Consider the following 22,952-nt stretch of genomic DNA (forward strand, 5'->3'; position numbering starts at 1 on the left):
TACACTTTTGTCACCATCTCGTCGCCGAACTAGTGAACCTATACAATTTGCCATTGTATTGGGTGTGTTGAGGACACAAGAGATTTCTTGTATATGATTGCAGGGTTGCTTGAGAGAGACTATCTTCAGCCTACGCCTCCCATGGATTGAAAAACCTTAGGTCATCCACTTGAGGGAAAATTGCTACTGTCGTACAAAACTCTGCGTTTGGAGGCCCAACACGAGTCTACAAGAATAAAGTTGTGTAGTAGACATTAATCTCCTAGATAGATCTTGCGTGAGCGTAGGAATTTCTTTTGAAATTGCATGCTACGTTTCCCAACACCCCCCCCCTCCCCGCCCCGGCCGACGCCCTCCGCACCGGCGGCCGCCGACCCCACCGGTGCCCTCCCCACCGGGGGGCCCTGACCCCACCGGCGCCCTGCCCCCCTCCCCAACCCCGCCGGCACCACCTCCCCCTCTCGGTGAGCTTCATCCCCCCTCCCCGATCTTGTATTTATGCATGAGTTTATGTATGGATGCATGGGTTTTTATATGGATGCAAGGATTGATGAATGTATGGATGTATGGATGTATATATGTATTATTAATGCATGGATTGAGGCATGAACTTTTTTTGTAGTAATTTTATTTTGTAGTTTTTGTTGTGTATCAATATATAGATGTATGTATGTATGTATGCATGAATGCATAGATGGATGCAAAGAAGTATGGATGAATGTAGATAATTGTTAATTTTTTGTATAGGTAATTGTTGATGCATCTAATAGTTCTTGTTGTTCGTATGGATGTTGTATGGAGGAAGAAAATCGACTTTTGACGATGGCGGTCAATCTGGACGAGTTCTTCTTGTGATATCAAAAGAAGAACTCGCCCATCTTAACCATCACCGAAAGTCAAAATATCCGTGAGATTGTGTCCACCATATATACCACCACCAGAGAGAGTTCCGCCATATATACGTGAGAGGGATGAGAGTTGTTCTTGGAGAAAGAAAGTTGTCTTTTGCCTATGGCGGTCAATCTGGCGAGTTCTTCTTGTGATATACATTTGTCACGCACACCGAAAGTCGAAATATCCATAAGATAGTGTCCACCATATATACCACCATCAGAGAGAGTTCCACCATATATACGTGAGAGAGATGAGAGTTGTTCTTGGAGAAAGAAAATCGTCTTTTGCGATGGCGGTCGATCTGTGCGAGTTTGTCCTGTGATATACATTTTTCACGCACGCTGGACTCGCCCAGCTCGACCATCACCGAAAGTCGAAATATCCGTGAGATAGTGTCCATCGTGATTAATTTTCTTAGAAGTAATCTTTGATGTTTGATTCTTATGCTATTTTTCATTGTGTGATGAAAGGTGTTAGCACCGATCGATTTCGTGGCTATGGCTTCCTCCGACGACGCATCTTCCATTAGGGTCGACTCCGCGGTCAAGGAGAAGCTCGTCGAGGACCGCTTGGCAGCGCTCATTGAGAAGCACCCGCAGCTGATCCTAATAAAGTATTTTGAGGATCTGGCCAAGAAGAATCCCCCAGCTAAGGAGAAGAAGGCCCCACCACATAAGGAGTGTGACAACTCGATGCCATTGAATCCACTGACGTACATTTCCGACGACGCTTGGTCCTCCATCATGGGGGATGCCCCGACGTGCTCTGACTCCACGATCACCGGTTTCACGGACTACACCTTTGAGTAGTCCACCTAGATAGTTTGGCGTTGATCTAGTGATATCGTCATGTAGGTGCTGATATGGACTTCTTAGATTGCCACTTGCGATGCTTTTGATTGTATGAATGATGAACGCTTACGTGGATTATGTATGATGTGCTATTTTTAACCTTGCATTATTTCTCTGCCTTTTTTCTCTATCTTTGTAGATGAAGTGGTATGCGGTGTACAGAGGTAGATGTCCAGGAGTCTACGATTCATGGTCTGAATGCAATGAACAAGTGATTTACTATGAAGACAGCTCCCACGACTCGTTCAATAGCAGAGAGAAGGCAGAGTATCATTACAATCAATATGTGCTTAAGAAGAAGAGAAAGTCTGAATTAGTGGGTTTAGTGGATGGGTAGACTGGATGTGCTAGCTACAAATGGCATATCGGGTTTAGTGGGTGGAAGAACTTGATAATTCTTCTTCAGTTTGTGATAATTGTGGTGTTGCTTTTATCTTGTGGTCGCATGTAGAAATTCATTGACCACTTTATTGTTTAGTAAGTAGGCATTTGTGCTAAAGAGCTACCTTGTGATCTCAAAAGAAGTTTGTGTGAACTATTTTATGTAATGGTTATGTGAGTTTGTTGTTAGACATTGAGACTTTAAATGCATGTTTGTGTGTTGTATATATATTTTTGCGGCAGGGATCCGGGGGAAAGCAATGAAAAGTTGTCTGGGAACAGATCTTTACCGAGAGCAGCTCTCGGCAAACTGGCACGTTGGCAGTTGGCTGTGGCATCTTTGCCAAGAGCCACTCTCGGCAAAGAGATGACAGAACCAGACGACGTGAGAATCATTTTATATTTCCGGGTGGTACTGTTTGGCTCTCGGCAAAGTCTTTGCCAAGTGTCCGTGTTTTGGCTCTCGGCAAATTCCTGTTGCCGGAGAGATGTACGTTGGGTGGCCTTTGCCGAGTACACCTCTCGGCAAAGGCTTTACCAGCGGGTTTGGGCCCTTTGTCGAGTGTTTGTGGCACTCGGCGTATAACTTGATTCCAGTACTGTCTGTTGAGTGTTAGTAGGACGGTAGTATCGAGAATTTATTTGTGAAATAGTTTCATTAATATTAGAAATAGTTCTAAGAGGAACCAAAAGCGTTTCGGGTCATGAGAAGGGTTTCGGAGTTTATCGGTCAATACAGGGTATTACCAATAAATAATATATAGGTGCAAAAGGTTTTTATAGATGTTAAATTAATATTAAAAGGCTCTAGGAATTATTAGGAGGCTTTTATATTTAATTAAATAACAATGGGTCTTAAAAGCCAAGTGGTGGAAGGAGAATTGGGCCACGTGGGCCAAATAGGGGGAGGCGCCCCCTTCCACTTGGGGAGCCCGGATTGGGGTAGTGTAAGGACTCCTTCCCCCTTCGTCGGTGCAAGTTTTCTTGTGGCGCCCCCTCCTCTCCCCTCCAACCTATATATACTAGAGGCTTTTGCACCTTTACTACACACAAGTTTTAGAGCCTTCCCTAGTTTTATAGTTCTATTTCTAGTTGGTCCTAGTTGATCAGTTACAGATTGAACTAGATCCTCTAAATGTCATAATTATAAGCCCAGTATGGTTCTAATCTCCTCACTCTAATTCTCCGACGAAGCGTTGCCAGATCGTCAAGACTGTACGCTTGCAACTCGTAGAGAGGCCATGCTTTTGGTCTTCCGTTTGAGGGACTGTTCGTGGCAGTTCGCGGGATCGTTCATTTATGGTTCGAGGGACTTCAAGTATGATCTACACTGACTCGTCTTCTTCCGCTTCAACTCGGAGTCGGTAACTATCAAATACAAACTGTTAATGCATCTTAATATTGTTCCTCGGTGATTGCAGGGCAATTTTTTTTTATTTTGTTTGCTACTATGTTTCCCAACATATATACCTTGTATATGAAATTCCTATGTTATATAATGAGAAGCCATGCACCCCTATGAGACAGTGTGAATCCCTCAATCTCTCTCTATCTACCACATCTTACATGGTATCAGATTAGGTTAGGACTGAAACATGTCTTCTGCTGCTCCTTCGGTCGTCGCCGCCGCGCCTTCAGCTGCTGCAGCTATGGGAGGAATTTTCTCTCCTACCCTCGCAGCTCTCCTCACCGGCACGAACTGTTGGGGTCACCTACCACGGGTAGGGTCATATAAGAGGTACATTCCAAACCAAATGAAGGGCCCACAACACCAGACGTTAAGACCCTAGGGTCATCATTCCACTCGGGTACCAGCTGCAATTCATCCACTCGATCAGAACTCATTCACTCAGCCGCGTCAGGTCCACTCAGCTACATCAAGTCCACCTGGCAGCCTTGTGACCACTCGAATGAAGGAAGGCAGACAACGAGCAATGGAATCAAGAACATCTAAAGGCGCATGTCGTCGTCTGTTATTAGCCATTAATACATCAGTTACCACAAGTAACACCTGTAATAAACCTGAATCATCAACTCCCTCTGTGATGTAGCTAGACGAAGGGTCGACGTGCTCTATATAAGTCACCATGTAGCACTTAAACAGGGGTTAGCATCCATTGTAATTGATGACCCACAGGTATAGGGGATCAATCGTAGTCTTTTCAATAAGTAAGAATGTCAAACCCAACGAGGAGCAGAAGGAAATGACAAGCGGTTTTCAGTAAAGTATTCTTTACAGGTGTTGTAAATAGTGATAACAGATAGTTTTGTAGTAAGGTAATTCGTAACAAGTAACAAGTAGCAATTATAACAAGAGTACAGCAAGGTAGCTCCATTCTTTTTGTAGCAAAGAACAAGCCGAAAATACTTCTTAATTATAATGAGCAAAGGCCCGGTGCCCACTTGTTGTGTTGAAATTTCTTGTTATTTGACTACTATCGACAGTCCGAGGAATGACTGGTGGAACATGCTACTTATCATCCAAATTTCTGATGTAGATGTCTTTAAATAGTCTAGATAACATCATGGCAGTGGTTACTAGGCCGGTTGCGACGGCATCTGGTGATGCCGAGATCTTTTATATGCGATCCTCCGTATCTAAAGATGTAATTTTTATGTACTGTTATCCTGATACTTCTAGTTAGCAATTGCCTCTGCATTCTGTGCTAGCAATAGGCGGCACATATATATGCCGCGTGCTGGAAACGTTGAACTTGCTGCCATTCTCTTGTTATATTTGTTCTGTTATTTCTCATAATGGAACCTGGCATAAGAATGACGCATGGAAAGAAAAAGATAACATCGTCGCAAGTACTGCCAAGTGCGAACTGATTGGCAGAAATCTATGAATCCTCGTTTATCTTCGCATGAGCCATCCTCAAACATGGAAGAACTAGAAATGTTGTGTTGAGATCTCATTTGCTACTTTACTTATCTATGTCGAAATTCGGTGCATCTTTATGACATGACTTGATCGTGCCATCAAAAAGTAGGAAAGTCAGGATTTCCAGGGGGCGGAAAGGGACTGTTCATACCTATATCCTAAGATTTTTAGCTCTCGGTATTGTCTATGAGCTAAGGCGAAGGATCAGGCCTTGCTTCTGTTGCTACTCACCCACCAAGCTAGGTGTTGTGTATTTTACAAATGCATCAACGAGCAGGAGGGTAACTCTTGATGCCTTGCTGGTGGGCGCACTGTGAGCAGCGAGTTCCTGGCCAAACTCATGGCGAAACGGTCCACCGCCGCCCTAACTACGGGACGCAAACTCATGGCGAAACGGTCCGCCGCCGCCCTAACTGCGGGACGCCCGCTTGCCACAGAGAAATGTGGGTTTAAGTTTGACGACCCCCGTAGGCTCTCCGCGCATTAGTGCAGGACACAAAGAAGCAGGCCTGAGCTGAGCATACTACTACTGCTAGAGAAAAACATGCAAATTGCCTATAGATAGATAAATGCTGTACTGAGGCAACAAGCTAGGGGCACAATGCTTTTCTTCTGGTGGCAGCGAAGGGAGAATGAGCAAATGCGCGTCATTTTCCAGGACACTGCCAGAATATATTGCTCATCAACAAAATATGCCTCCGTTACCACTAATACAAACATATCAATGTGCTTCCCAACTGCCATTAAAAAACATAGCAATGTTCTGACAGGCATCATCTTGCTAAGTTGCATCAAACACAGATTTCCAGCAGAGTCACGTGGCCAGCAATACAAGACTCTTTAGAGGAACAGAAGAAGCCTTTAGACAAACATCAAGATCAAGTGCACATCTTGTCAAACATTAGCAGCCAGGATCATAACAATCCTGGCCCTTATATATCTCTAGATATCAAATCTGAAAGCTGTATATGCAGAGACTTGCAAACCATCATACTCAGCACACGATGACAAGACTCAGAACAAAATACGGCAAGTTTCAGACTAGACAGAAGAAGCAAGAGGCACAGAGCCACAAACCTGGCTTCAAGACCAGGATGAAACATTGAAACGGAATGAACATGTAATTTAAATTCGACTCTTTCTGAGGTGACACTCAAGCAGCAACGCGACTATTTCTTCAGGTCGAAATGACACTGCTGTTCCCACAATCTTCAACATATCAAGAGGAAACTTAGGTCGCTACCTCACCCAGGATTATTAGCGCACATGGACACCCAGGATTTCTGATGCATGTACAATTCCGATGTATATATATGACGCACAGGGACAGAAGAGATGCATGTACTGTTCCTGTATATATTGACGATCTACAAAATATGTATGTAACCATCATACAGATTCCCGGCGGCTTATAGAAACATAGCAAAGTTGTAACCATAATTTAGATTCCCGGTCGATTCCTGACAAAGTGGAACGTCTTGCATTTGCACCGAACAAACCATAAAGACAAAATTCCGGCAGAGACCAAAGATGGGAAGCAGAAACAGAAGAACTTCACACTTACAGGCTAACAGCCAACACATGGCCACCATTGCAGATTCTTTAGAGAAACAGAAGTCTCCAGATGAACAATGTGACCGATCACACATCTTAGTCGCTATCAGAGGAGTCACTATCAGCGGATGAATCTGCACAAACAAGCCAAGTCAGAAACAAAGAAGGGAACTTCAAATATCCTGGGTACCAGTTTGATGTAAAGGAACTATGCTGCAGCCGGACAAAATTTCTGTAGTTGTTAACAGAAGAGTTTAGCCTTACAAGAGCAAAACACCAACACAAATATGACCTTTCAGAGAGGCCTCGGGAGTCAGGACTGCTTGAGGCTTAAACAAGTGTGGAACACATGCAATTTGACTTTCAGTCTCTGTTAATCAAACTGACAACATGCTTGAACAACAGTAAATACAGTGAGGCAATGGCCTAAACTTAGTGATATGTATTCTACCAATGGAATACAAGAGAAGACCTAAACTGAATTTCAAGATGAGAACAGCTACTATTTTCATCACAAACTACAGTAAAAGGATTAGATAATTTTTTGAACTGAAAAAAACAGAAGAGAATAAAAAATGATTTTGCATGGATGGTACAGATCTATAAGTACATCAGAAATGTGTGCCACCTATTTTAGTGTCACCAACAATTACAGAATAATAAACAACATTGAAATATAACAGCCACCTAAACTCCATCAGCATGCAGATACAATTTATACTGCAGGATAATGAATACAAAATATGGATGGATTTGGAGGGTGTGCCATACATTCTAAAAACATCCCCAATAGCAGACCAAAAAATGTAGCTGAAACCAAAAAAAAAACAGAAAGTTATGGTCTTTGAGGCCAAAAAGGGCTCGAACAGCAGACCAAAACCTGCATGGCGACCCAAAAAAATTTTAGGCTATAGCCTAAAAATTGCTATCGAATTGGTAAATATACCAATCCACTAGTGACAGACCAAAAAACGCAAAACACTCTGACAGGAACCCCAACCTGAAATTTCATCACCGCTGCCCCTCCCCATCTCGTTGCCGCCGAATCTCGCCGCCGCCGCCACTCTATCGGCCACGCCGAGCACTGACACCCGTTCTTGCTGTTGGAGACAACCGCCATGACCCCCGCGGCCGCCGCAGAAGCTCGACATACCGCCGCCCGAAGTCGTCGATTTCGACCGTTTTCCTGCCCCGCCGATGGATGATATGCTCGACGTCGCCTGCGAGGTCGATTATCGGCCGGGTGACCAGCGTCGAGCCGCCACTCCATATCGAGCTCTCGATACAAGGCGACACGCCGCCGCCGAAGTTGGCTGCATCCCCGGCTCCCCTACGACCCGTGGGTCCATCCTGACGCCTTTACTAGGCCGCCCAACGAGCTACATCGGCCGAACTTGAGCTCGGTGCCCACAAAGTGTTCGGTGGAAGTTCTTAGCCGAACTTGAGCTCAGTGCCCACAAAGTGTTCGATGGAAGTTCTCTAAGTTATTTTTTCTTGCCTTTTCTTGTCATACGTTGTGAGCGTGAATCCTCCCCGTATGATGATTCCTGCTTCGAAGAGGAATGAGTGGGATGAAGATGATGACATTGCCATGACCATGTTGATCGGCATGGAGAAGAACAAGAGGCCAAAGCATGGCGGTTCCATTGTCAAGAGTGCAAATCCGGTGCATCCAGAGCGATACTTTCGACATCGATCCAAAATGGCTCCTAACTTTTTCCTCCACATTGCAACTCTGTCAAAGAGCATGACCAATTCTTCATGCAAAGGGGGAATTGTGCCAGAGATCTTGGACACAACACTTTCAACGCCGATTAAGAATGGCTCCGAACTTGTTCCTCCATGTTGCCGACTCCGTCAAAGGGCATGATCGATTCTTCGTGCAGAGGAGGAATTGTGCCTGAGATCTTAGACACAATACTACCCAGAAGATGACTTTGGCATTGCGCATGATGGCATATGGCATTCCTGCATATTAGATTGATGATCACCTGGCAATGGGAGAGAGCACTTCCATCAAGTGTGTGAAGCGATTTGCTAAGGCGGTGGTTCAAGTGTTTAGGCCACAGTATTGAGAGCACCCAATGCTCTGGACACTCGGCTTTTGGAGATGAACAAAGCATGGGGGATGGGGGGTTTCAGGTATGCTCAGCTCAGTTGGTTGCACGCACTGGAGGTGGAAGAACTGCCCTGCAGCTCAAATGCCATGCGAAGGATACCACCATCATTCTTGAAGCCATTGTAGATCAGGAGGCATGGTTTTGGATGCCTAGAGCTTGCAATGACATCAATGTGCTCCACTGATCAACACTATTTGCATGGTTATCCAATGAGGAATCACCACCGGTGGAGTTTCAAGCAAATGACCACACATACAAGGGGTACTACCTAGCAGGTGGGATATACCTAAAGTGGGCAACCTTTGTGATGCCATTTCCCAGCCACCAAGGTAAGAAACAACTTGGTTTCCATAGTGCTCAAGCAGATGCTAGGAAGGATGTAAAGAGGACATTTGGGATTATGCAAGCCCAGTTTGCTAATTTGCAGGGACCGGCTCGGTTTTTGGAGCAAGAAATCCTTTAGTACATCATGACTGCCGCCATGATCTTGCACCGCATGATCATTGAGCATGAGTGTGGCCAAGATTTGGATTACTCCTATGACTTAACAGGAAGGGTAGTGCATCCGCTTAGAAGGGAAAACCGCATCCGACAGTTTCTTCAAGTTCATCAAGAAATTCGAGATGCGGATACCCATCAACGTCTTTAACAAGATCTCATCGAGGAGTGGTGAACATGGAATGGGCAACAAGACCACTAGTTCTACACTTCTACTTCTATGTTTTGTGTTATGTTTGATGCACTTTGTGTTATGTTTGATGAATAAGTGTGTTGAATTTGGGGTTGTGGACTGATGAACCATGTAATAAAGAAGTACTTCCTCTGTTCCAAATTATAAGATGTTTTGGTAGGCAAAAATAGCCTAACAAAATGTCTTATAATTTGGGACGGACGTAGTACTATTTGTGCTTTATTTGTTTCGGGTTAATTTGAAATGAGTTTGATATTATTTACAACATTGCATATGCACAAATATGTGTGGCAGAAGTAAAGTTGAAATTTTTGGTCTCCAGTTTTTGGTCTACTGCAAAAGCCGAAATTTTTCTGGAGACCAAAAACCTTCTCTCTCCACACCTAAGAGGCTAAGACTGTTTTTTGGTCTGCTGTGGAGATACTCTAATTGATATGTAATTATAGCAGACATGTTAGAACAAGTAGGAAGGGTTGTCATACATTCTAATTGGCAATGAATAGTAGATATGGACAAAGCTAACTTACAATCTGAGTCCGTACGTGGATCCTCCTTGATGCTAATTTGATCACGAAGTATGCCGCATGTACTTAAGATATTCAAGACTGCAAGAACTCCCTCATCAACCTCTTCACATTCAACGTAAACGGACTTAATGCATGCACAAACAAATGATTGTGTTTTTGTTTCCTGGGCTCCTGTTGCTCCTACAATGTCCTATCAGATAAGAGCACTTAGTAAGACAAATACAACATCCACAATAACACCTTAAATAATACAACAACATCGTTATATACAGCATATACCTCGGTATTGTCAAGCTTAAGAGTGAGTATCTCAAGGACTGGAGAATGTCGGAGAATGCAAACTAGGCCAACAGCCGTAAACCACTCATTGAGTAACAGAGTCTTCAATTTGCCAAAAATGGGACACCATTTCAAATCCCATCTGTAGAGAAACTGAACAAGTTGCAAAGAACAAAAAAGAACCTGAGACTCTAGAAGATTAAATAATTTATGCTATAAGAACCTAAAATATCATATTTTATCCAGACGGTGTTGTTAGCCATCGATTCGGGATGCATTAGATGAAGATAAAGTACCAAAATGTCACAATGAAAGTAAAGAACTTGCTTATCTGCAGTTCTAACAACGGATAGATATACTACAAGAGAAACTTTCAGGTGACAAATAACAAGAGTAGTGCAAGCATACCATTTTAGGTGAAGCAATCAAGTCCAACTTGACAGCATTGGACAAACCATTGAGAAGCACCGCCTTGTTGATAGGATAGGCATGACAACCACAGCAAGGATCATCACAATTACGCTTGTTCTTGTGACAGAAATCATGGCATCCATCTTTAAGGCTAACATGGGCTGTTTCTAGCAATGGCATGTTTTCAAGGAAAGGTGTCAAGCCTTCGAAATCCTCTAGATGCAACGAGATAAGACTCGGGGCACAAATCAGAAGACGGACATTGTCCGGTAACAAAATTAACCAACGAACTCTAGCTACCAGAGAGAGGAGGTGTGGTGGGGGGTTACAGAGGGTCTAGGCCCAACGAAAGCCGAGGTTAGGAGGGGGGCGGGGTCGAGCGCCGAGGCTGGAGCCGGGGTCGGGCCGGGGCTGTGGACAAGCGCTGAGGCCGGAGTAGGGGTCGAGGCCAGAGCCGGGGTCGGGGCCGGGGTCGTGGACGAGTGCCGGCTCGGGGCAGGAGCCGGCGCCGGGGGCGGGGTCAGAGTCGGGGCGAGTGCAGGACCGCGGTGAGCGCAGGGAGAGCATAGAGAGAGTGGGGATTTGGGGGGAAAGAGGCGGGACGAATAGAGGAGTGTGGATTTTGGGGGTTAAGTGGGAATAGCAGTAGCGCGTTTATGAGAAACGCGCTATAGCTACTACAGGTAGCTCTAGAGGTTTTCTTTGAAACGGTTACTGCTATCTTGACTAGCTGTAGCTCTTTTCTCACAAAAGCGCTGCTATTATAACCAGTACCTATATAACAGTTTTCCTGTTTGTTTCCTTCTATTTTCTTTTCCTTTATCTTCTCTCACTTTTCTCTTCCGAGAGTAGTGAACGAAGGGAAGGCGATATATATTGCATCATTTGACGGTTAAGTATGTATATAAAATTGGAACATATATATTACATCATTGGACCCATGCATAATAATGGCTAAGTAGGTATACAAAATTGGAACATATATCTTACATCATTTGACCGATAACATACGGATCCTCAGCGTTGACGTTTTCGTTTTTTAGTCAGCTTCTTTCCCTTCTTGTTCGTTGAAGAATAATTGAGCCCCTCATTGTGACATTGCCTTTTCCATGGAGTACGATTTTTCTTAGGTAATGTAGTATTGATTCTTCTTTCGACGTATACTTCATCATCATCGTCAACTTCCCTCGTTGGGTTGCCGTACTGATCGTGGTCTTCCTCGTTGGTGACTCCATCCATTCCAATGATGTTCCTTTTGCCTCTCCTCTTGACAACACGGCTGGGATTGCGCGGGTCGGTTATGAAGAAGCATTGTGTCACGTGCTTAGCGTGTACCCATGGCTTGTTTTTCGCGATAGCGTTCACGGTAGCGCTCTTGGCATCGGGTATAGTCATGGTAGTGAAATTCCAGTTTTCTCTTTCGACATTCTTAGCCCATCTGACATGGAACATCATCGTGTTGTGCAGTCCAGAGTAGTCAAGCTCCCAGATCTCCTCGACCCTTCCATAAAATCTTTGAGTTGCACCATTTTCGCTGTCGGTCATGCATTCCATCTTCACCCCTGAGTTCTAATCATCACTGTCCGTATCTTTGGCCTCCGTGTAGAACGTCTATCCGTTGATATCGTATGCCTGATAGGTTACAAGGTTGGGCGAGGGGCCATGTGCTAAGGCGTATATAAGAAATTCATCCTTAGAGCCTTCCTCCAGGGGATTAGCGATAATATGCTCTTTGAACCAATGCATGAAAGTGGAGTTGTGCTCTCTAGTAACTTTGGCGTCCGTCCTGCATACCCGCGGTCACGATACTTCTTTGTGATAATTTCTTTGTGCAGTGCCACGAAAGGATCTACCTCGTCTTGGTGTTGTAGCACTACCAAGTTTGCTCTGTCCAAGTCACTACGTCGATCTGAGTATGCCACTTGCAGTTCCCTGCGATCGTTGGAGTGACTGTCGGTGTCAAAACCGGCGGATCTCGGGTAGGGGGTCCCGAACTGTGCGTCTAGGCGGATGGTAACAGGAGACAAGGGACACGATGTTTTTACCCAGGTTCGGGCCCTCTCGATGGAGGTAAAACCCTACTCCTGCTTGATTAATATTGATGATATGGGTAGTACAAGAGTAGATCTACCACGAGATCGGAGTGGCTAAACCCTAGAATCTAGCCTATGTTATGATTGTTGTTGGTCCTACGCACTAAAACTCTCCGGTTTATATAGACACCGGAGAGGGCTAGGGTTACACAGAGTCGGTTACAATGGGAGGAGATCTTCATATCGTATCGCCAAGCTTGCCTTCCACGCCAAGGAAAGTCCCATCTGGACACGGGACAGAGTCTTCAATCTTGTATCTTCATAGTCCGGGAGTCCGGCCAAAGGTCTTAGTCCGGCCATCCGGACACCCCCTAATCCAGGACTCCCTCAGTAGCCCCTGAACCAGGCTTCAATGACGACGAGTCCGGCGCGCAAGTTGTCTTCGGCATTGCAAGGCGGGTTCTCCTGCAAATTCTCTGTATCCCTCGAATAGTGTCCGACTTCTAGTGTGTGCTGTCCTCCTCGGCTTCTGTGCCCCATAATGACCATCTTCCACGCGTCAAACGAATGCGAAAAGCTAGGGGGTTTTCTTTTCACTTACCCCCCCGGTTGCGTTAATGAGCCGCCCATAAAAGAGACGGGGATTTAGATCCAACTCGCACCATCTTCCCTCCGCGAGTCTTCATAAGAGCGCCTCTGACAGAGATCCATTCCAACATGGCTAGTCGATGCCGCTCCTCCTCTCGCTCCTCTAGCCCTCGGCCCAGAGATTGGGGGCGGTGCTCCATCCCGCATAGCAAGTTAGTAGTGCTTCAGTCCAAGGGGCTGCTCCCCCCAGCATATATGGTCCCTGTTCGAGCCGGGATTGCTGCCTATAGCGGCGGAGAGCAGGCGGAGGGCGTTCCCAATCCCTCTCAAGGAGAGAGGGTATGCCTAGTCCCTTATTTGATGAGAGTACTAGGATTTCCAATTCATCCGTTTCTCCGAGGGTTGCTAGAGTTCTACGGCCTCCAGCTACATAACCTCACGCCCGCCTCCATTTTGCACATCGCGGGCTTCATGGCCCTCTGCGAGCTGTTCTTGGGTGTTGAGGCCCATTTCGCGCTGTGGAAGAGGTTGTTTTGCCTTGTGCCCCGTTCTCAGGAGGGGTCTATTTATCAGGTGGGCGGAACCGAACTATGGCGCATCGCCGGGACCAGATATCTATCCGGCACCCCAAAGAGGGCGTCCGAAGACTGGCCCTCGGAGTGGTTTTATATAGACGACGTCCCCCTGCCGGACCCTGTACGGATCGGACTCCCCGAGTTCAATAATGCCCCGTTGAAGAAGCGCCTGAGTTGGCGCCCACGGAACCCTTAGAGGGAAGCTGACAGGGATGTCCTGTACCTGATGAGCCGGATAAGGTTGTTGGCTCACTCCGGATTGACCATGATTAAGGTCATGGCCGTATGCATTACGCGAGGGGTGCAGCCGCTTCAATACAGAGGCCACCCCATGTGGGATTTCAATGGGGAGGATGACGCCACCCGGTACGGTGCAAGGGGCCAGATTCGGCCGCCACTTTAACGAGAATCTTATCCGCTTTGTAGAAGGGGGAAGAGGAAGAATTACTCCATGTCAACCCGAAAGGCGTATTCTCTATGTACAATCCTCCTAGTTGGGTGAGCGAACACTTTCAGTTGCCTATCCGTTTGTGAAATTCCCGTAGTTGAGTACTTAGACTTAGTAATGTTCAAACGCAGGAGCTGCGCCAGGCTGTGAAGGAAATAAACAGCCCTGCTCCACAACCCGAAGACCCGGGACAGCCCCTCGATCCGGCTCCCAAGAAGATCCGGACTTATGCATGGAGTTGATTGATGGAGTATTTCATCAATTGAGCAAGGATAACTCCTTAGTGGCCATCACGGCCGACTATCCCGGACTACTTCCAGCCTCCAAGGTAACTAAGACCGAAGTCCCAGTATTCTAATGTTTTATCTTGCATGTCGTGTACTAACAATGTTTCGCACGGTAAATCCTTGAGGCGGAAGGTCGAGCCCGCGGTGGGCAGCCAACAAGGGCCGCTGAAGCCAGGCGGGCCAAAAAGAAGTGCAGACCGGATCGAGATTCCGGCGCAACGGTATGGCATGCGGATTTGACGCCTAGGATTTATTCCCTTGAGTCTTACTATTGCTCATGATTTTCTTAGGAAGAAGAGAGCCCGCCGGACTATGTCCGCCGGCCAAGGTTCGAGGCTGGTTCCGGAAGCGGAGGCAGACACGGGACGCGCCTCGGGCGCTCCTCCGACAGAGGGCGCCGACGGGCTATCTGCCACCAATTCAGAGGTGGAGAGTGCCCTGAACCACAGGCGTCGCCGGACTATTCTTCATGACGCGTGTTTTTCCCAGATGCGTTGGACGCCTTTAATACAGGAGATGCGTATCTCCGTGCTGCTCAAAATGGTCTAGCCAGAGCCATGGAGCAGTATGTGAAAGACATACAGGTGAGTAAAATTGAAGGTTATATATGTCAGTAGCCCCCGAAACTTGAAACAGTGAAGAGAACTGTTTGAAGGATCATGTGCTATGTAGTGTCTTACAAATAAGAACACACAATTGTCCCAGGAGCTCGAAGAGTGCAAGGCTCAGCTCGAGGCCGCATTGGCCACTTCAGAGAATGTCAAGGGGATACCCGCAGGTAATATGTGCTTCGAAAGGTACTTCTGTTTTGAAATGCGGCAGGCGTGCAACCCTGACGATAATAATGCAGATGAGGCCGGAGTAAATCCGGACCAGCAACAACTCCTACGCCAACTAAAGGCTGGCGAGAGCGTGCTGACGAGGGTGAGGCAAGAGAAGAACAAGCTTCAAGATGCCAATACCCAGCTAGGCGAGGAACTGAAAGATGTTCGTATTCAGCTGTCTTCTGCCGTGAAGGAGAATCGGCGACTTCGATGCGGCATTTTTAGTAAGTGCTTGAATGAATCTTCAAAAAAAGAATTCAGCGAGGAAGTCGATTAACAGAGCTATGTCTATAGGTCTGATGACGGGTCATCCGGCAGAGGAAATGCCCGGTTCATCGGGAGACCTTCTTCCCGAGTTGTTGCGACTACACGAGCGAGTTCGGCAGGCAATGCAAAGCGTCATCCAGGCTATGTGGCCATCCCTCTCCGTGCCCGAAGGCCTTGAGGAGCTTGCCAAGAAGTTGGAGGGAGTGCGGTAGCGCTTCCGGTTGTGGAAGATATCGGCTTGCCGTCAAGGTGCCGGGGAAGCCTGGGCCATGGTGAAGACTCGGTACACGAAGGCTGACCCAAACCACATGGCCGAGGTCAGCCATATAGGTCCGGACGGAAAGGAGATCCTAGTCAGCTTAGCATATGGCCAGGTGAAGCTGGCTGCAAAGTATTCCCAACAGGACTGTAAATTAGACCGCCTGTTGGATGGCATTGAAGAAGAATATGCTGAGTCGAATTGACTCTGTAAAAATGACATAAAAATGTCTTCTAGCCGGATTGTAGATCGTTTGTCATTGCGGACCTTTTCGCTTCGACCTCTGGACCCTATAGTCCGGAGTGTGTCCAAATACCCTCTCGGTTATGTAAGAACCGGGGCATGCATGGAGACAAGGCGTAGGGGTCATAAGTGCTTTAGCAGACAAGTGCCCAACTAGTTATGTTATATTACATGGTTAGTAAGAAACATCTTCCAGAGAGAATAGTTCCGTTAGGGGTTCCTTTCCCTGGGAGGCATGCCCTAAAGTGCATGTACGAACTGCCGGAAAGAGCAGAAAAGCATCTGGGGGCAAATGAATGAATATGAAAGATCATCTTTTAGTTCACCGACCGAATATTCCCTTAAGAACGCTAGCTTTTGGCTTCACCCAGTCTGAGGTACACATCCGACTGACCCGGCAGTAACAATCGCAGAGGTGCTCCCTTTAGCACCTAGCCGAACGAACGGGAACATAGGGGTAAGCACAGGAGCCAGGCAACCCAGCTTGGCCAAAACTTAAGTCATATCGATGCATATAATGGTGTATAAAAGGTTCATGCGGAAGCATCACACATGTGTTGGGCATGAGGCCCATTTTATATAAACTTCTTGGTAGAGAAGCCCCCAGGTATTATGGGTGCAGGTAGCGCGTCGAGTATGTGCGAATATTGCACATGCAAGCCCCTAAGGGCTTGTGAAAAAAAGGGGTAGGGAGAAGGAACAAAATCCCGGACTGCCAAAAATAAAAATAAAAAATAAATAAAGGGACTAGGGAAGGAAACGAACACGGAGTCCGGCGCTAGGCGTAGAACCTTCGTAGGCGTGCTGTGTTCTATGGGTTCGGCTCGAGTCGGTTATCCGATGCGCTTCGCAGATGGTACGCTCCGCCGGTCAGTACTTGGTCGATGATGAAGGGGCCCTCCCATTTGGGCTTTAATTTATCCTTTTTCTTGTCCGGCAGGCGTAGAACTAGTTCGCCAACGTTATAGGTTTTGGCCCGTACTTCTCTGCTTTGGTATCTTCGAGCCTGCTGTTGATAGAATGCGGAACGAGCCCTTGCCACGTCGCGCTCCTCTTCCAATGCATCCAAGCTGTCCTGCTGATCGAGCTTGGCTTCTCTTTCTTCGTACATGTGCACTCGAGGTGAGTCATGGATTATGTCGCATGGCAGTACTGCCTCTGCGCCGTATACCATAAAAAATGGTGTGAATCCGGTAGTGCGATTCGGCGTGGTCCCCAGCCCCCAGAGTACGGAGTCAAGCTCGTCTACCTAGTGCGTGTTAGATTCCTTGAGGGATCGCACTAGTCTGGGTTTGATGCCGCTCATAATGAGACCATTGGCCCATTTGACTTGACCGTTAGTTTGAGAGTGATAGACTGAAGCATAGTCGAGCTTGATGCCCATGTTTTTGCACCAAAGTTTGACTTCATCGGCCGTGAAGTTTGTGCCGTTGTCGGTTATGATGCTGTGGGGGACGCTGTAACGGTGTACGACCCCGGATATGAAGTCTATCACTGGTCCGGATTCGGCCATCTTTACAGGTTTGGCTTCTATCCATTTGGTGAATTTGTCCACCATGACCAGTAGATATTTTTGCTTGTGGGTTCCTCCTTTAAGGGGTCCGACCATGTCAAGCCCCCAGACCGCGAAAGGCCAGGTAATGGGTATAGTTTGTAGGGCGGTAGGCGGCATGTGGCTTTGGTTGGCGAATAACTGGCAACCAACACATCGTTGCACTAAGTCCTGAGCATCTGCCCCGGCCGTTGGCCAATAAAATCCGGTACGGAAGGCCTTGCTTACAAGTGCCCGGGCTGCGGCGTGGTGCCCGCCGAGTCTGGCATGAATTTCAGCCAAAAGGTCTCGCCCTTCCTCTTCGGAGATACACCTTTGAAGGACTCCGGTTGTTCTTTTCTTGTAGAGCTCTCCCTCGTGGACTTTGTAGGCTTTAGATTGCCGCACTATGCAGCGGGCCTCGTTTTGGTCCTCGGGAAGTTCCTGCCTAGTTAGTTAGGCTAGGAATGGTTCTGCCCAAGGGGCAATGACTGCCATTATTGCGTGGGCTGACGGCGTTGTTTCGTTGGCGGAGCCCCCAACTGTGTCAGAATGTTCGGTGAGGGGCAGTGTAGTTGTGGCCGGGCTATTGTTTCCGGATTCTCCTTCCCATGATACAGATGGCTTGAACAGCCTTTCTAGGAAGATGTTGGGAGGGACGGCCTCGCGCTTGGCGCCAATGCGTGCCAGCACGTCTGCTGGTTGGTTATTTTCCCGGGCTATGTGATGAAATTTGAGCCCCTCAAACCGAGCTGACATCTTTAAGATGGCGTTGCGGTAAGGTGCCATTTTCGGATCCTTGGTGTCGAAGTCTCCATTTATTTGGGATATTGCGAGATTTGAATCCCCGCTGACCTCTAGGCGTTGAATGCCTATGGAGACTGCCATTCGGATGCCATGTAAAAGGGCCTCGTATTCGGCTGCGTTGTTGGAATCCGTGTACATTATCTGAAGTATGTATTGGACTGTGTCCCGTGTTGGGGACGTCAGAACGACGCCAGCCCCCAGGCCAGCCAACATTTTGGAGCCGTCGAAGTGCATGATCCAGTTGGAGTATGCGCCGTATTCTTTAGGGAGTTCGGCTTCAGTCCATTCGGCGATGAAGTGGGCCAAAACCTGCGACTTAATAGCTCGCCTTGGCTTGTAGGTTATGTCGAACGGGAGGAGCTCGATGGCACATTTGGCAATCCGGCCCGTTGCGTTGCGGTTGTTTATAATATCATTAAGGGGTACTTCGGATGCCACTATTATGGAGCACTCTTGAAAGTAGTGTCGCAGGTTCTGGGATGCCATGAACACCGCGTATGCTATCTTTTGATAATGCGGATACCGTGACTTGCATGGAGTTAGCACAGTGGACACGTAGTATGCTGGTTTTTGGAGGGGGAACTTGTGTCCGTCCGCTTCTCGTTCGACAACGAGCACTGCGCTTACAACTTGATGGGTTGCCGCGATGTATAATAGCATTGGTTCGCCCGTGTTGGGCGCGGCCAGGACCGGATTTGTTGCCAGTATGGCTTTTATTTCTTCGAGTCCGGCCATGGCGGCATCCATCCACTCGAAGTGGTCGGTGCACCGCAGGAGGCGATAGAGGGGTAATGCCTTTTCTCCTAAGCGGGAGATAAAGCGGCTTAGAGCCGCCACGCATCCTGTCAGTTTTTGTATTTGTTTGAGGTCCTTTGGGGTATCCAATTGTGACAGAGCTCGGATCTTGGCTGGGTTTGCTTCAATTCCTCTACCGGATACGATGAAGCCCAAGAGCTTTCTGGCTGGTACGCCGAAAACGCATTTTTCTGGGTTGAGCTTAATGTCATATGTTCGGAGATTATCGAACATGAGCCTCAAGTCGTCTACTAGAGTATCGACATGTTTTGTTTTGACGACCATGTCATCTATGTATGCTTCGACAGTTTTGCCGATCTGGTTGGCCAGACATGTCTGAATCATGCGCTGATATGTTGCACTAGTGTTTTTGAGCCCGAAGGCCATCGTGTTGAAGCAGAATGGGCCGTATGGGGTGATGAATGCCGTTGCAGCTTGGTCTGACTCTGCCATCTTGATTTGATGGTAGCCAGAGTATGCATCGAGGAAACACAATGAGTCGTGTCCTGCGGTGGCGTCGATGATTTGATCAAGTCGGGGGAGTGGGAAAGGGTCCTTTGGACAGGCCTTGTTTAGGTCTTTGAAATCGACACATAGGCGCCAAGATTTGTCCTTCTTTGGTACCATTACTACTAGGGAAAAGGCTAGCAGCAGCGCGGGTTTTAGATGTGTCAGTAGCGCGGGTACCCGCGCTACTAATAAGGCGCTACAACTAACTCATAGCAGTAGCGCGTGCGCACCCGCGCTACTGCTACACAAGTGTAGCAGCAGCGCGGTTAGGTCAAGCTCGCTACTGCTAGTAGCGCTAGCCCTCTTTGGCTGGAGGCGCTACTGCTACTATGGCGGTGCTGCTAACTTTTATACACTCGCTACTGCTAATTTAAGTAGTTTCTTTTGGCATATTTGTTTTGTATTTGAACAGGCTTTGTAGAAGAATCTTTAGCACATAGAAATGTCATCATGATACACATACAAATGCCTGCGAGACCACAAATGTAATCATAGCATGTACATACAAATAGTCTCATCATAATCATCATCCAACACAAAGTGATATCTTGTCATCATCTCGAAAATAGCGATACATGCAAGTCTCGAATACTTGCAACTACAACAATGTCATCCATCTAAACAAAGGTATACAGAAGAAGTGCTATCACTATGAGTGACAGCAGAACTATGCAGTACATGAGGTGGCGGTTACGATTCCTCTCTCGCGCTAGCGTGAACCTCAAGTAACTAGCTTCTCCTTCTTGTCTGCTTTTGAAGCCTTTATGGCTGGCGCCCGTGAACCCATTCACTTGCGCCTGACACTCATGCCACTCGTTGTACACCCCCGGAACCTTCCCTTTGTACACGACATAGCATTTCCATCTCGCCATCAAGAAACTAGGTACCTGTTAGAGATGCATGTTCATGAAGAGTATGTACAATCATATATATGCAACAAAATATACTAGAGCAACACCGAAAAAGAAAGGGTTAGCAACTAGATGCAACATATACAGTACGCAAATTAATTAACTAGAGGTACGCAGGTCATCGTACGCAAACTAACAAAGTAGCTTTACGCAAGTTTGGCAGGGACCGTGGACGATCACAAAGTTTCATCGCTACGAAAAGTATACAAGTTCAACCGACACATATAACCATCGGCATCATAAATCACTAGAAGTTCCATCCTTCCATATCATCGAGGACGAACCCTAGCTTCTTGAACGGCGTGAGGTCTAGACGTTGCATGCCTATGCGAGTTCGGACGTCAGCTCGCGATATAGGGCCGTGGTGGAACATCCCCTTCTCATCGACGACTTCTTTCATGATGATCGTCACAATGTCGCTTTGGATGCGAAAGAAGTCATCTCTAAGTTTATAATTCGCTTCTCCATGAGATTCTAGCCACTTGTGGATATGATCATCATTTCTGCTGTTAATGCGAAGCTTTTGGTGATCCTTGTTGAACTGAATCATGAGATGGACGATGTAGAATCCATCCTTCTTGCTTGGTTCTGGGACATGGATGCAGGAGAAGTTAGTTTTATGCGCGAAACCCATCTTCTTGTTCCTTTGTTTCTTGATATGCACGTGGCCACCTCTAAAGCTGAAGCCTTGGAGACCATCATCTAGAATATTCATTATGTGGGTGTAGTCCTTTTTCTCGTAGTCTCTGGAAGGGTCAAAATACACGGCGTGGGAGACTTGCGGGTTAAGAACGATAAGGACGGCGCGCCCATTGCTGCGGGGAAAAGACACCTCAAATTATTCCCCATATGAGAGAGAAGGAATGATTGAAATGTACAAAAGGGTTGTCCGGAACTGACTTACTTTGGATGATAAGGCACGAGGACAATTTCCCAGTCCTTATTCTGTACCATGAAGTTTTGCAGGTACTCCCTAGCAGTTTCACGCTAAAAGTCGCCGAGACTCAAGAAAGACTCGTGCATGTAGTACGGATCCGCCACACCGATTTGCGAGACTTCTTCACTCTTCATGACGGAGCTCATATGTAGCGCAAAAAGGCGGACGATAGTAAAATCAAGCTGCCTTGTTAGAAACATCTCAAAGATATGGTCAAACCGCAGGAAGAACACCTCCGCGGGCCGTGTGTCGACGTAGCACTTCCCCTCAGGCACACGATCCGCGTATGTGGGATATCCTGGATCCTTTGAGGCTAGTAGGCTCTTCTCAGTCGACAGCACATGGTCATGCAGTCTCCTGAGATCCCCTGATAGTGCCTCCAGCGGTTTCGGCGGTAGCATCGGCTCACCCGTGAGATGGAACATGACCGCACCTTTCACGGGTACACGCTCTTCAGAATGCATCGTCTGGCTGCTGTGTGCTCTGGCTTGTTTGGAGGCAGTTACCTTCCCCGATCTCTTCCTCTCCTTTTTCTTGGGCACACCTTCCAGACCCTTCCTTAACCCCTGCCCAAGTGTTCCCGGGCTAACTACTGAACGACCCTCGCGCCCGGCTAGTTGAGCCTGTGTTGAGGCGGCATCTTCAGGCGTGTCCTGTGAGGATTTCATGAAGAGAGACTTTTTGCAATCCATGGTACGACCCTGCCCGGGCATATCATCCATATCCTCATTAGCAAGCTGATAGCCCGATTCGTCATATGGTTGACTCATCATATCTATGTCACAGTCATACGCGTTTGTATTGAGGTAATCCATAGGGCCGACCTCCGTCTCATCATCCATTCTCTTGTTCACCCTCATAATCCATCTCGTCTGCATCTTGGTCAGAATGCCCAGTTTCTTCGTTGTTCGACATGTTTCCTATGATTAAGTGGCCTCATTTATTCCTAAAAGTATGAATAAATGAGAAATGACAGAAAAAGAAATCTATGTGCCAGCACACGATATTCCAACTATGTAGCACAAATCATGCCTTTATTCACGGGAAATTTTGGCATGACCTTTGCTAAAAAATGGACATATCGAGCGCCTGAAATTTACCGGAACGGAAATGAATCAACATTCCGGCGTAACATAGGCCACTCGGATCATTTTCCAAACATGACATGTCCAAAACATGGCATATGCACATATCACATGTCCAGTTCAAATTTGCATATAAATTCAGCTAATTTTGAAACCTAGCTAAATTCATAACTAAATAGATAACCTAATTAATTAACATAACTGAAGAACCCTAGCAGAGAGGGGGGGGGTTTATAGAGAGTGCAGGGGCGATGACGGCC

At 47.0% G+C, this 22,952-nt stretch overlaps 1 protein-coding gene across 1 annotated transcript; it reads right to left on the reverse strand.

Moving 5' to 3' along the window:
* Nucleotides 1-6,116: 6,116 nt before the first annotated feature.
* On the reverse strand, nt 6,117-10,863 carry LOC119320432. The gene is made up of 4 exons (XM_037594526.1): nt 10,590-10,863; nt 10,182-10,334; nt 9,903-10,092; nt 6,117-6,698 (listed from the first exon to the last, which is right to left on the reverse strand). The coding sequence occupies exons 1-4, from the start codon at nt 10,770-10,772 to the stop codon at nt 6,661-6,663; spliced, it is 564 nt and encodes a 187-aa protein (XP_037450423.1). The 5' UTR covers nt 10,773-10,863; the 3' UTR covers nt 6,117-6,660.
* Nucleotides 10,864-22,952: the final 12,089 nt, after the last annotated feature.

Source organism: Triticum dicoccoides, chromosome 6B (genome assembly GCF_002162155.2).
Source record: "Triticum dicoccoides isolate Atlit2015 ecotype Zavitan chromosome 6B, WEW_v2.0, whole genome shotgun sequence".
Classification (NCBI taxonomy): Eukaryota; Viridiplantae; Streptophyta; class Magnoliopsida; order Poales; family Poaceae; genus Triticum; species Triticum dicoccoides.

Excerpts from the sequence above, each read along its gene's own strand:
- LOC119320432 (XM_037594526.1), bottom strand. The coding sequence starts at position 10,772 with ATGCCATTGCTAGAAACAGCCCATGTTAGCCTTAAAGATGGATGCCAT. Across the intron at positions 10,335-10,589 it reads TGATTGCTTCACCTAAAATG|TTTCTCTACAGATGGGATTT; the intron begins GTATGCTTGCAC and ends CAACTTGTTCAG. Across the intron at positions 6,699-9,902 it reads TCCACGTACGGACTCAGATT|ATTCATCCGCTGATAGTGAC; the intron begins GTAAGTTAGCTT and ends TTGTTTGTGCAG.